Here is a 14,770-nt window from a genome sequence, read left to right on the forward strand (position 1 = left end):
ACCCGTCTGATCGAGGTAATTGCTACCAGAAATAAAATCACCTTTTGTGACAATAAACAAAAAACCTCCCGAATGTCCTCAAAGGGAGCATCCTGAAGCACTGAAAGGACTAAATTCAAGTCCCATGGGGGTAATGGAGGGCGCACCGGAGGGGCCACCTGCCAGACCCCCTGACCCAACGCACGCACCCAGGAGTGCTATGCCAAGGGTCGCTGCAAGTAAAAAACAGCCAGAACAGAAAACTGGCTCCTAACCGTACGTAAGGCGAGAGCCTGAACCACTCCCTGCTGCAAAGACAGCAGAATCCTGTACACAATGCATGTACGAGAGTGCCAGTTCATCTCCCCACACACAGAGAAGTAGGCCTTCCATGTATGAGGAAAAAACCTACGTGAGGTAGACCTCCGTGCAGGCAGCACGGTAGAGACCACCGAGCCCAATAGGCCTCGGTCCTTAAGCCCCTGGCTCTCAACAGCCACGCCGCTAAGGCCGGTGGCTGTGAAACAGGGTGGAAGATTGGACCCTGTAACAGAAAATCAATTCCCAGGGGAAGACGCTAGGGGGCGTCTGCCAGCAGACGCACCTGGTCCGCGTACCAGAAGCGACGCGGCCAATCTGGGGCAATCAGGACCGATAGAATCCCTACAGCTTCTACTCTGCGCAGCAGGCGAGGAAGAAGCTTCCGAGGAGGGAAGGTGTAAAGTAGGCGACAGCGACCCCAAGGAGCCACCAACGCGCCTGACGCGTCCGCCCACGGGTCCTTAAACCTGGCCACGAACCGTGGCACCTACCGATATAGAGACGGGACGCTAGAAGGTCCACGTCCGGAGTGCCCCACTTTCGGCACAGACCCCGAAACACCTGCGGGTGGAGAGACCACTCTCCTTGGCCCAGTGCAGTGCGACTTAGGTAGTCGGCTAGCCAATTCCGTATTCCCGGAATGTACCCGGCCGATAGAGCCGGAACGGACCCTTCGGCCCACCGAAAGGATGCGCGCGACCTCCGTCGCTGCAACAGAACTCCGTGTGCCTCCCTGATGATCAACCTACGCCACGGACGTGGTGTTATCGGACAGGATCCTGACCGGTCGGCCCTGTAGATCCAGGGACCACCTGGTAAGGCAAAGCTTGATTGCTCGGAGCTCCAGAACGTTGATCAGTAGGCAGGACTCCACCTGAGTCCAGTGCCCCTGGGCTGACTGGGTGCCCCAAGCGCCCCTCCCCAACCGGAGAGGCTGGCATCCGTCGTGACCACTGTCCAGTGGCCTGCAGAAAAATGACTTTCCGGCCCGAAGCACCGGAAACGCCAGCCACCATACCAGGGGAGACATAATCAGATGACTCAACTGAATCTGGTAATCCAGAGATGACGGAAGCTAGTCCCATCGTGACAGCAGTTCCCTCCGTAGTACCCTGGCGTGGAATTGGGCATACGGAACCGCCTCGAAAGAGGCTACCAACTGACCCAGAACCTTCCTGCAGAATCGCAGAGATGACCGCTTCTGGGTCGGCAACTGCTGCACAGCAGATAGCAGAGTCTGAAGTTTTTCCGCTAGGAGAAAAACACTCCCGCCCCGGAGGAATCCAGGACCAGTCTCAGGTATCCCTGAGACGGAATCAACCCTGATTTCAGGACAATCCAGAAACCAGCCGAACACTCGGAGAGCCTGACACGTGATAGACACGGCTCCACCAATGCAGAGCTCGAAGAAGCTCGTAGGAGAATGTCGTCCAGACATCCCATGATAACAAACCCCCGCTGTCACAGCCGGGCCAGTATCGGTACGAGCACCTTGGCGAAAACCCACCGAATGGGAAGGACACCATTGAAAATGGTCCCCCCCGACCGCAAAGCACAGAATCTCTGGTGGTTTGAGGATATGCAGGTACACGTTCATGACATCCAAGGATGCCAGAAAAACCTGACAAAACAAAACGAGGGACTTGAGGCCCAGGATCGACCGGGCCCCATCCTCCATGGGGACACAAACAGAATGGAGTAAAACCCCGAGACCGTTCCAACGAGGGAACTGGCACAATCACTCCCCTGACCAGAAGATCCTGGACAGCCCCTGACGGAGTCAACCGGCGAACCGGAGGAGGCCAGAAGCCGGAGGGAAAAAACCTGTTTGGCAGACAAGAGAGAAACTCAATCTTGTACCCCAAGGAAAACACTTCGCAATGCGAAGCCAGTCTCCCACCCGAGACACGGGCGGGAGCAGACCTTCAGGCGGAAGCAGGTATGTCCGCAGACTTGTTAGGCATGCGGTATCCGGTGCGCTGCTACCCCGCAGCGGGGATTCAAGCACCATGTAGACCTACCCCCACCGCACAGGGCGAGCGAAAAAACGCTCGGAGGTAGGCAAGGAGGGTCCTTGCACAGGGCGAGGTCCCTAGCCCTTCCCAAACCGTGGGAACAGCATGCGCTTACCACCTGTGGCATCCTCAATGATGCCAGTCAGGGAAGACCCAAAAGGACCGTTCACCCTTAACGGTGATCACCAAGGCCACCTTAGAGGTCCTTCTTCCAGCTCCTGCAGCAGGAGCTTCGCCCTTTTAGTCGGGGCCTGCCAGGGCCCCGGCCAGAGCCGGCCTCACCGCCGAACCCACCACCGTGAATAGGGAGCGGGCCACGGCCTCCACTCTCCTATCAGCGGGATCCTGAAATGCAGGAGCCCCTTCCACAGGCAATGTGGTGGCCTTGCGCAGTCTGGACACAGGGGGGTCCACTGGCGGAGGAGAGACCTACTTTTTTTTTTTTTTTTTTTTAAAGCCCCCCTCAAGGGGGTAACGGGTTGCAAAGTTTTTTGACAAACTTTTTGCGGTGCATCCCATTCCTTGTATAACATATAGTCCAAATAAGGAACACAAGGAAACACTTCAGCGATGCGTGGTAGTCTGCTGGTACTGACACGGAGGTGTTTCCGCCACATCCTCAATTTTTAGAGCCTCACGCACCGCAGAAACAAGAGCTCCAACAAATTCTTGCCAGCAACTGACTGCAGCAGAGTCATCCTCACTATCCATAAGGGTTAAAACCCGCAGCCTCTGACATAACAGAACCAGAAAAAAACAGCGATTCTGTGTCATCCCCAGAAGCAGGCTTCAGGGAGGGGGCGCTTTTTTACCCCCCATCCGGGCACTAGCTGCTTCAAACCTGGCAAGAAACCCAGGACAGCCAACATAACAGATGTGGCAGGGGGAGGGGCGTTAAGGGTTAACTCAGGCATAGCTTGAGTTCCATAGTGTCAGCGCTGAGTCACCCACCCTGCAAGGCAGGACAAAAAAACCCCACTGGTCACCTCCTTGCTGCTATTGCAGAGCATGGGGGCCCCCGGTATTCACCACCCCACCCAGCTGCAGAGGGAGCTGAAAAACCTCAGGTGTGCTCTGATGTGCTGAGTATTCACCTCATGGAAGATTCACAGCACTAAAACTGTAACAGCACTAAAACTGACCAGAGGCTGTGCCGAGTCATCTCAGGGAAGAATCACATCGTTACCAAGGAGATTTCCAAGACGGCCGCTGTCTGAGGTAAAAATTACCTCATAGAACACAGCAGCCCTGACTGCTTTGTCTGTTACCTCAGAAAAGAATCACAGCGTTACCAAGGAGATTTCCAAGACGGCCGCTGTCTGAGGTAAAAATTACCTCATAGAACACAGCAGCACACAGCAGCACCCCCCAGAGTAACAACACAGTCCCCCTAACAACACACGGGCCCCGGTGGTAACAAAGAAAACCCAGGAGGCCCCCCTTCACAGCCACTACCCAGTCAGGGGAAGGAGGGAGAGGAAGGGGAGAGAGGAAAGCAGGGCGGACCCTCAGTCGACCTCCCCAGGGAAACCACCAGCCAGACCACTTACCTGAGTAAGGGGCCACTACTTACCTGTCCTGCGACTACCTGACTGGAGGTATCCCAGACAGAACCAACGTCCGTAAACGGCATGGCTGTCGGCCAGACACACTGTGACAAGGCCATAGAGACCGGTCATATGTGTGCCCTAGAACCGAAGTTCCCCGGCCGCCCCTGGAGCAATGGGGCCTGTCGTGGACGTCCCAAAGCTGAGCTGAGGGCCGGCACACGCTCGAAGGCCGAACATGGGGGGACTACAAGAGTCGAGGACCCAGCCTGTCACCCAGTCGGCTGTTGATAGAAGAATCGCAGGATTCAAAAATGCAGGAACAAAATAAAAAAAAAAGCGAGAAAAATCGCCAGAAAAAAACTCCAGAGTCCAGGAACTCCAGAGATAGCCTTGACCTCCTGTCGTTAGGCAGAAAACAAACTGAGGCTGCTAAAGCAGGGTGTGGGTTATGCCTGGGGGAGCCACGCCCCCTGGGAGGAGCAGCATGAAGGAAAGTTTTTAACACCTTAAGTGCTGTAGAATTCTGCCTAAATCTCCTGGTAGGAAGAAGCATAACCCTAAGGTCAATGAAGGCTGTGTCCGTCTATGAACGAAAGAGAAATACTGTTTTTAATTTTCCTTGCATGTCCCCCTCTACTACAGCGACTGCACTTCCAAGTGCACTTGCAGTGCAAAGTGGATTTGCCTTTAGAAAATAAACCCCTCTATGTCACAAAGGAAGAAAGAGAAGTCTTGCAACTACCCTAAAAAGAGAAATCATGGTAAGAAGAAAGCTTGATGCACTCCTTTTTGTGCTGCATCATCAAGGTCCCGGCTGAAGAAGGCAATGGGAATAATTAAATAGCAGTACAGTTATAAAAAGTGCCCAGCAACCAGAACACAATACATCCCCAGAAGTAATAAAAAGGTGGGACCCCCACATATGCCGAAAAACACAACCCCAAAAAATAAAATCCCCAAAACAGCCAAAGACCTTCATTATCACTTAACGTGGGTCATCATTCTGCTAAGGACACCAAGCAAAAATTGTGTGCAAGGTGGGAAAGATCCCACTGGCCCCGACTCCTGATAGGGCAGGCATGTCCAAAGTCCGGCCCGCAACGAATTCCCAAGCGCCGGGGGCCACAAAAGAAATACATGCTGGCTGCCTTGGAGGCGGGACGAGCGCTGTGCATACAGGAGTACTTCCTGTTTACATGGTGACCTGTGTAAAAGGAAGTCCCGTCTTCTGTGCTGCCATTGGACGACTGTTCTGTCCATCACAGGAGGCGGGACTTTCGATTAAAGAGGCTGCCGATAAAACAGGAAATTCTCCTGTATGTCTGTCGGCGCTCGTCCTGCCCCCTCCAATGCTGCAGATGAATGAATCAGGCGGCAACGGTGGTGCTCCCATTCAGGGCAACGGTGGTGCTCCCATTCAGGGCAACGGTGGTGCTCCCATTCAGGGCAACGGTGGTGCTCCCATTCAGGGCAACGGTGGTGCTCCCATTCAGGGCAACGGGGGTGCTCCCATTCAGGGCAACGGGGGTGCTCCCATTCAGGGCAACGGGGGTGCTCCCATTCAGGGCAACGGGGGTGCTCCCATTCAGGGCAACGGGGGTGCTCCCATTCAGGGCAACGGGGGTGCTCCCATTCAGGGCAACGGGGGTGCTCCCATTCAGGGCAACGGGGGTGCTCCCATTCAGGGCAACGGGGGTGCTCCCATTCAGGGCAACGGGGGTGCTCCCATTCTGGCACTTGTGATGCTGTATTGATGGGCAGTGACCCTTATTTTGATTCACAGTTCTTTATTTAAAATCGAAGTTTTTAAAGTGAAGGTGAGTGTTATACGCCAATAAATACGGTATATCCAAATAACACGTCTGAGCTCATCTCTTCACCACACACAGCCACAAAGGCAAGAGAATTCTTGTTGTGCCGTGTATTAGTTGCTCGAACAAACACACTTTTAATGGTTCATAGAATGTCAGGCAAAATGGTTGTCCCTCACGCATGTTCGCTTCATCAAATCTGGCCCTCTTTGAAAAAAGTTTGGACACCCCTGCCATAGAGCAAAGGTCCCAGATTCCTTACAGCATCAGTTTGAGATGCTTCTGAGATCACTCAAAATTCACTGATGGTTGCATTAAACCTGCAGCTGACCTCCTGACCTGTTTCCGGCCGGTTTTGTATTCCCTTAAAAACTTGTATGAAAATGCAAAACCTTTTTCGAAGCAAACAATCTCCAGGATATAGGGCCCAACATTGACTACCCCCAAAGTCACAAACTATGCTGGTTCCTTACAAAAAATGTCCCTTTAATGTTTTCTTAGATCAAAAGAAAAGGTATTACACAGTAGATACCTGCACAGTTGGTGAACACCATGTTTGTCACTTTTAAAGCTAGAGTACAGAAATAAAAAGGAGAGCCATCAGAATCAGTGAACAGTCAGTTTATTCACGTTAGACGTCAACCTGCGTTTTTTTTTTTTTAATTCAATAACATCAATATTTAAAGTGAATCTTTCATCAGATTCACACCATGGATTGTTTGCTATAAAACACAGTGATGCAGTATATATAAAGGAAAGAAGGATATTCTATAACCCAGACAGCCTAGTAAGCAGCTTTCTGCCTGCAGTGTTGTGCGTCCTGGTTGGGAGCCTATCCTGCGGCCCTGTCCACTCACAGGCCGGAAGAGGCAAACCTGGAGACAGCTTAGTGTATACACAGCTCTGGGGGAAGAAAGCCACCTGCATTGCCATTATTTAATTAGGGTTTTATGTGTTACAGCAAATAATTCACTGTGTGAATCTAATGAAAGGTTCCCTTCAGAGCAGTGACAGAAGTTGAGCCTTTATCCAGAGACCTGGCACCCCTCTTCTCAAAAACAAAAAAAGCAGGAGTGGGGTGCGCAGCTATTCCGTTCTGAGTAATGAAAAACAGAGTGTCCATTCAACTAGGAATTTCTTTGCTGTACAGTTGGGACGGCATTGGGGGGAGGGGTCCATCTAGCCATACAGATCGTCCTCTTCTTCAGCAAAGTGGTTTCCCCCAGCGCTGCCTCCAGCTCCTTGGCTTGGACCGGTTCCTCCCTGATTTCCGGAGGGGAATCTGGAAGAGAAAGAACATTGCGCTGCATTTAGAAAACATCAACATACTAGCAGAGTATTGGCAAATTAAACCTAGATCACAATGATAGTCTTACAACAAACTTGACCTAAAGTCCAACTACAACTTACTAAATCGTTTAAAATTTGAGTCAGGCATAAAAAAAAAAAAAAGCATGAGCCGCTAGACTACCTCCAGAGCCGTCCCTCAGCGATCCAGTCTAGTGCCTGTTCTCTTCTGGGATGAATAATTCCCAGGAGTCATTCAACTTACCAGTATCAGTGCATCCACAAGGGCGCACGGACGTCGCTCCCTCTGTGCAGCAACCCCCTCTATCACCAATAAATAGATTCAGGTGTATAGCATGAATCAATGGCTGCCACTGCCACCCCCTCATCAGACGCCCAGACCCTTTTTGGGCACCTGAATTACAGCAGCGTGGTGTTTTTGAAGCACCCGATTAGAGCCATAGGCTCCAACAGGCGTCAAAAAAGTTCACCCAGATGTGATAGAGAAGCGAATGACTATTTGCTTTCCTAACACTGAACAGTCTCTCTGACAATCTGTTACTCGTCACCTGATGATGGGAGGTGCAGACATGGAGGAGCATGGAGGACGGGCACAGTGAGGCTGCAATTGATGTTTAAGCACCAGCCGCCACTGCTCATTACACCGACCTGAAAGTGGTTGTAAAGCCATTGTGAGATATTGCTACAATCTCCCGTTACATTAAATTATGTGCCCAGTGTATGCGTTTAAAAAAATAAATAAATAAGCTGCTGTATATCTTATTTCAGAGCGCCCCTCCTGTGACCACCCCCTGTTCCCTCTTCCAATCAGACAGCTACAGCAGGAGGGGCATAAAATGCACCGCTGACGTCACCCAGGAGAAGATCGGCGGGCGGTCACGTGAGCAGCGCTCTGAGTCTTTTAAATACACATACACTGGGGTACATCATTTAATGTAACATAGGGGACTGTAGCAATAAGACCAAGTTATGATGGCAGCAGGAGGGTCGAGGAGCAGATCGGGGCCGACAGGCAGGGAGGGGGGAGGACGACAGAGGAGAGACTGCGGATGAGGGAGGCACCTAAAACTGACCACAGTGGTCTGTTTACAGGGTGAGGGCAGCACCTGGCAGGATCAGCAAAGTATTTTATTATACAATGGTCCAAATTACACAGCACAAGCAATGTGCGGTTATTCTTGCTTTAAAGGAACGGGACCATTTTTTTTTTATAGGGCTACAATCACTTTAAAGCGGTAGTAAACCGCTGGGTGATTACTTTTTTCTGACCTGCAAGGTAAAGCCATAAGGTGTTAGTATGCATCGTGATGCGCCGTCACCGCCTGGAGGCTGCTTCCATGTTCACGCGTCTTCCTTCTGGGTCAGTGGACTCTGGCTGTGTGACTGGCTGGAGCCGCGATAATGTCACTCCTGTGCATGCAAGGGGGAGCAGCCATTTACGACACAGGATTCTGAAGGAACGGCCCGGATGGCGGCTTCTTCACAGAGCATGCGCCGAGTATATCCTAAATCATGCACGTTAAGGAGATATTTACAGTACCTATAGATGAGCCTTATTATAGGCTGACCTATAGGTACAAGTCAGAGAATCAGGCCATAGATTATGCAATTTTCTTTCCTTCCACCATGGAATTGCTTGAATCCCCCATGCATGCTGCATAGCACTTTTATAACAGTGTTAGGCAAAGTCTATACACCCCACCAGGCTGTTATTGGTACGCCAACAACCCTCCACGTATCATTGGAAAATTGGCATTGAAAAAAAAAAAAAAAAAAACTCCAACTCTTAAAACCATTAGCATACCTGAAACTTCCAAAGCCGCGGCTTTGCTGCAAAGTCTGTGCAAACATTTCATATTTTCTGATGTCGTTATCGCTGACGGAACGGCGAGCAAAGCGCATAGCTTCCTCAAAGTGATCCCGGCGGATTTCAGGTACAGGGTCATCCTCTTCCACCTCCTGCATTAGAGAAATATAATTGTCAGAACAAAACAAAAAACACTACAGAAGAGCTGCACGATTAACCGTAAAAATAAATATCATCTTCTAGATTCAACCCCCCTCATGATCTTAATTCTGCATTTCCACGATTCTAAGGAAACAGTGCAGAGTAGTTCTCTGTTCAGAGGAGTCCAAAAAAAAAAAGGCAAATGTTTATCAACATTGGTCAGTGCTAAGAGATCCAATGTAAAAAATAGGGTAATCTGCATTTTGAAGAAGAAGAAGAAGAAGAAGAAAAAAAAAAGTGCAGATAAATACCAAAAATAAAATTCATGCAATTAAGTATGAAAAATAGTACTACAGCGCTAATTAAATATTTAAAAAAATGCCATTAACAAAATAACCAAATAATAAACGCAGCAATAAAATGATGTAAGTCAAATAAATAGTGCAGAAAATTATGTATAATATATTGCGCTGAGTATTAACTAAGATAATGTGAAAACCCCAAAGTATACGTGATTCAATATATACAAGACCCACAAACAAAAGGAAAAAAGACAATTAGTCCAGTGGATACACCAGAGTTTCTTCCGTGCACAACACCCTGTGTAATGATTGAGAGATGTTTGATCTAATCACACTATGCAGACTTCTGTTTCATATGTGCAGCACTTCCTCCACACTGATACAGCTCATAGAAGAAACAAGAGAAAAATCTTCATAGCGCAAATGGCATGAACAAATATAAGTAGAAAATTTCAGACTAGGTCTCACTCACGAATCCGCCGAGTTAAAACAGCATTTAGGATAACCTAGCACCAATCCTTCAAATTTAGCCGCTCAGCGTCTCTGATGAGCTCTCCTCATTCGGGTCTGCGATCCGTCCCGCTCGTAACTTCTCCCCCACGCGTTACGTCACTAGACACGTGACTTAATCATGGGTAACTGCTAGCCAGGTCTCGGCTGATGTTATTTATAGTCAGCGAGATACACAGGCACCAACGGGATATGCAGTAATGGAGTGTTTCATCTTACATCATCGCAGGCTCATAAGGATTGGTAATATATTCATATGTATAATTTTAATACAAGTACAATTAAAATGAGTACAATTATTTAAAATTATTATTATTTAAATAATTTTATAATTATTTATAATTATGTGTATGTTTGAGTCGACTTCCTCTCTGATTTTAAATTTTGAATTTTAAATTTTAAATTTTAAATTTAAATCAATTTATTTTAACATGTTTTAAATATATATTCTATGTTTATATATATATATTTATATAATTTTATTATATATGGTAAATATGGTACTGATAAGTTACTGGAGTTCCCCTTTACCATTTTCTATTACAAGTGTTGTATTACTAATGTCCTGTGGGGGTTGTTTCATACCCACAGTTGTCCATATAAATGGATAATGGGTTGGAGGTTATAGTGCTGTACCATTTGTAACCACTGGAGGCTGCTATGTTGAGACATATCCCCAGTGGTTGAATAATAATGATTGTTTTCAAATAATAATAATTTTAAATAATTGTACTCATTTTAATTGTACTTGTATTAAAATTATACATATGAATATATTACCAATCCTTATGAGCCTGCGATGATGTAAGATGAAACACTCCATTACTGCATATCCCGTTGGTGCCTGTGTATCTCGCTGACTATAAATAACATCAGCCGAGACCTGGCTAGCAGTTACCCATGATTAAGTCACGTGTCTAGTGACGTAACGCGTGGGGGAGAAGTTACGAGCGGGACGGATCGCAGACCCGAATGAGGAGAGCTCATCAGAGACGCTGAGCGGCTAAATTTGAAGGATTGGTGCTAGGTTATCCTAAATGCTGTTTTAACTCGGCGGATTCGTGAGTGAGACCTAGTCTGAAATTTTCTACTTATATTTGTTCATGCCATTTGCGCTATGAAGATTTTTCTCTTGTTTCTTCTATGAGCTGTATCAGTGTGGAGGAAGTGCTGCACATATGAAACAGAAGTCTGCATAGTGTGATTAGATCAAACATCTCTCAATCATTACACAGGGTGTTGTGCACGGAAGAAACTCTGGTGTATCCACTGGACTAATTGTCTTTTTTCCCTTTTGTTTGTGGGTCTTGTATATATTGAATCACGTATACTTTGGGGTTTTCACATTATCTTAGTTAATACTCAGCGCAATATATTATACATAATTTTCATGCAATTAAGTAACCACTTCCCGCCGGGAGGGTGTACATGGACGTCTGCCCGTTTCAGTGGTTATAACTGGGTAATGCCAGCATAAGACTCGGTTTACACCTATGCAGTTTGCTTTTGATCCATTTCTGCAGTGCCTTTTGCATTTTTTATGGCCAATTAGTTGTTGGGCAAAATAAAAAAACTGAAATCGTGTCAAAAACGCACTACATGCTTTTCTGCACCTTCTCCATTGAACCAAAAAAAAGCACTGTTGTGTGTTGAAAAAAGTAACTGACCCTTTCCAAATATGCAGTGGCTGAAAGGATAGATGCGACGGTGTACCAGAGGAAACCATGTTAAAGGGGTTTGTAAAGGTTCATGTTTTTTCACCTTAATGCATTCTATGCATTAAGGTGAAAAAACATCCGACGCTTACAAGCGGCCAACCCCCCCCATTTACTTACCTGATCCCTCGAAAGTCCCGCGCCGTGAACGTTGGCTTCTTTGCTCATTCATTGGTTGATAGCAGCGTAGCCATTGGCTCCCGCTGCCGTCAATCAAATTAATGGCGCGGGGCCAAGTGTGACAGTTGGCGGCTATATCCGCCGGCTGCATCACGGGAGCGTGTCGGCAAGAACTAACCCTCATGGGAGAGCACTCCCATGAAGGGGGTTAGTTTTTGCGGCGAGGAGCCAAGACAGCTGCCGAGGGACCCCAGAAGATGAGGATCGGGGCCACTCTGTGCAAAACGAGCTGCACAGTGGGGGCAATTGTGATATGTTTGTTATTTTTTTTTAAACGGGAACTTTAGTGACACCCTTTAAATCAGTGGTTCTCAACCTGGGGGGTCGAATGACGATTTGCCAGGGGTCACTGAATCCTGGACTGTTGCTGAAGCCCGCACCGGTCTCCCAGACTTTCTGCAGCCGCCCAGCAGGGCTGTCTTTGAAGCTTGTGACCGCTCACTCAGCCTCTTTCCAGTTGCCCATTCAGTTCACGGCATGGCTGGAGTGCAGAAACTAGAGGTCAGCTGACTGGTAAGGAATGTGAAGTGGGAGGGGCTGGAGGAGACCCCATCTCCTGATTTTGGCATAGGTGTCACTGCTGCAAGACTGATTAGAGTTGCCGTTAAAAGTCCCCACTACAATTCTCAGATCAGCAGATGACCTTGATCAAGAGCACCCAAGTTGGCCGATCAAAACTCCCCCCAGCACTGCCACTAATCCATCCCACCCCCCCCCCCCAGCACTGACACTCATCCCATACCACCACCCCCCACCAAGGAGTAAGAAGGAATAAAGATGCAGAATACATGGAAGGGAGGGGAAAAGAGGGGAAGGAACAAAGAAAAAGGGAGAGAAAGAATAAGAGAACAAGAAAGATGGCTAGATAGCGGGACAGGGGAGAAAAAAAAAAAAAAAAAAAATAAAAGGATAGAGAGAGATAAAAGGGAAATAAAAGAACAAAGTGGTACATTCTAAAATGTACCATAAAGGGGTTTTAATACTGTACGAGTGGAAGGGACTCGGGGAGCGCAGTGCACATTTTGGAAAGACTCAGACTGTCTGCAGGTTTAAACACCCTTACCAGCTAACTTTAAACCCACCACCTGCAGGACAAACAAAACCAAGGCTTGCAAAGACTTTTCATTAGATGCCATGTACTGTAATAGGTGGGGTGCGAGTTTAAATCTCAACTCAAAGTACACCCCATGCCACTTTGTTTGTATAGGTAGTAGAAATCTCAGTAATTGGCAGTCAAAAGCTCAGCTTGCTATACATAGGGGCCCCCCAACTAGAGTCATGTTCTTCTGCACTGTAAGGCAACTACTGCATACCATGGCTGAAGGGTTTGTCTGTCTCTCCCGCTCTCTCCTGATCTCATTCTCAATGGATTCACGGATTGCCAGTTTGCAGGCCCGCTGACAGATCTCAGTCAGATCAGCACCAGAAAAACCATTGGTCATCTTGGCCAGGAAATCCACGTCCACATCCTACAAAATAAACACAGAAAAGAGGATTTCAATAATCAATGTGATCAAGATCAAAAGTAAGATCCAGAGCATAAATATGTTTTATCATAATTTTTTTTAGGGCCAACGTCGACAGGCTTTTCTCTCTTTACAAGTCCAACAATGCCGAAACAGCTTGAAGCATTCAAAATAAAAAAGGTCAGGAGGTGGTCATCTACAGGTCAAACGCACCAATCAATGAATTCTGAATGACCTCAGACGATTCAAGCGGATGTCAAAAGCATGCTACATTTGCCCATTGACAGAAGCACTTAGTACTGCAGGAATGCAGGAGAAAGCTAAGCAGGTCATGATTCTTTCCCATGCAATGACTGCATATGCAATTCTCCAAATACTTACATTCTTTTAGAGCCGCTTGGATCCTACAACCAGGCTGCACATCCAGCCTCTCCGGTCAAAAATTTGATTAATGTCCCCTCAAAATCCTAAGCCTCATCGAACAGTTATTTAATAACCATCAAATGTCAGAACTTAAAAGCGGAGCGCCAGCCTCTAAAGTGAAAATTAAAGTCAGCATCTACAAAAACTGTGGCTGCTGACTTTTAATAAACAGCCACTCACCTGTTAGTGCTCACCCCAGCCATGTTCTCCACGTGTCCTCCCTTGCCGGCATTTTCACTATGGGCACCTAGCTGTGACAGCTTGCGGGTGCCCACTGCGTTCTTTGGTCCCAAAATCATCTGGGACTGTCATGGGTCCCCAAAGACTTCGGCGGAGCTGGGAAGGATGCCTTAAACCTTCCCCCTTTTGGGCGGAGCGCGGGCTTTAAGTGGTAAAGGCTCAGGCATTTGACAGCTGACTGTTGGAGGGACGCGTTATGGTTTTAATGCTAATAATTTTTAGGTTTGTGTGCCATTTGCAGTACCCAAACCTGCCATCTGTGCCACCAGCCTAGACCAGTGTCTAACCAGTCCATGAGCTAATCAACCATTCCTATAATGATCATATTCACAAACAAAACTGTACTACATATTTAATAAGGCAGACATCAGGTGAGTAATCCCGATTCTGGTAGCTCATCAGCAACAGGACCATTGGTAGGGTTGCCACCTGTCCAGGATTCACCCAGACAGTTCGGGTTTTGAATCGTGTCAGGGTTTCAGTCCGCCTTAAACCAGGACACAGGACCAGGCTGTGGCTCCCCAAGTAACAAAGATAGTCCTACACAAATCTTTTGCCGTCCGGGAGGCTGCAGGAAGCTGTTTGGAGGCAGGTTTAACTGAAGGATGGGGTAACGTCAGCAAGAGAAATTCGGCCACACCCACTGTGTGCCAAGGTGCGCTCTGTGTGCTACATTATTACTCTCCTTTTTTCGATCAGCTCCGACCTGATCAGACCCTTCATTTAGGCCCCCTGCACACGAGGGCATCGGCGGTAAAGCGCCGCTATTTTTAGCGGCGCTTTAACGCCAATTTCACGGCGCTATTTGGCCGCTTTACCCCACGGGGGGAAGGATAACGGTGCCACCATTTTTAGCGGCGCTTTACCGTCAATATCGTGGCGCTATTTGGCCGCTATCAGTGCGTTTTACCCCACACTAGCGGCCGCTTTGCAGGCAGTATAGCCTCGGTGTCCCATGGGCAGGAGCGGTATTACACACTGCTCCAAATATGAGGCTAAGCA

At 47.9% G+C, this 14,770-nt stretch overlaps 1 protein-coding gene across 1 annotated transcript in view; it reads right to left on the reverse strand.

Moving 5' to 3' along the window:
• Window positions 1-6,145: 6,145 nt before the first annotated feature.
• The window catches only part of LOC120925562 (valosin containing protein), a 68,492-nt gene continuing 59,867 nt past the window's right edge, over window positions 6,146-14,770 (reverse strand). Inside the window, exons 15-17 of the mRNA XM_040336031.1 lie at window positions 12,953-13,108; window positions 8,789-8,943; window positions 6,146-6,958 (exon numbers count right to left, since the gene is read on the reverse strand). Coding sequence (XP_040191965.1) covers window positions 6,856-6,958; window positions 8,789-8,943; window positions 12,953-13,108 — 414 coding nt within the window. The 3' untranslated portion in view covers window positions 6,146-6,855. The remainder of the gene's footprint in view (window positions 6,959-8,788; window positions 8,944-12,952; window positions 13,109-14,770) is intronic.

This window comes from Rana temporaria, chromosome 1 (genome assembly GCF_905171775.1).
Source record: "Rana temporaria chromosome 1, aRanTem1.1, whole genome shotgun sequence".
NCBI lineage: Eukaryota > Metazoa > Chordata > Amphibia > Anura > Ranidae > Rana > Rana temporaria.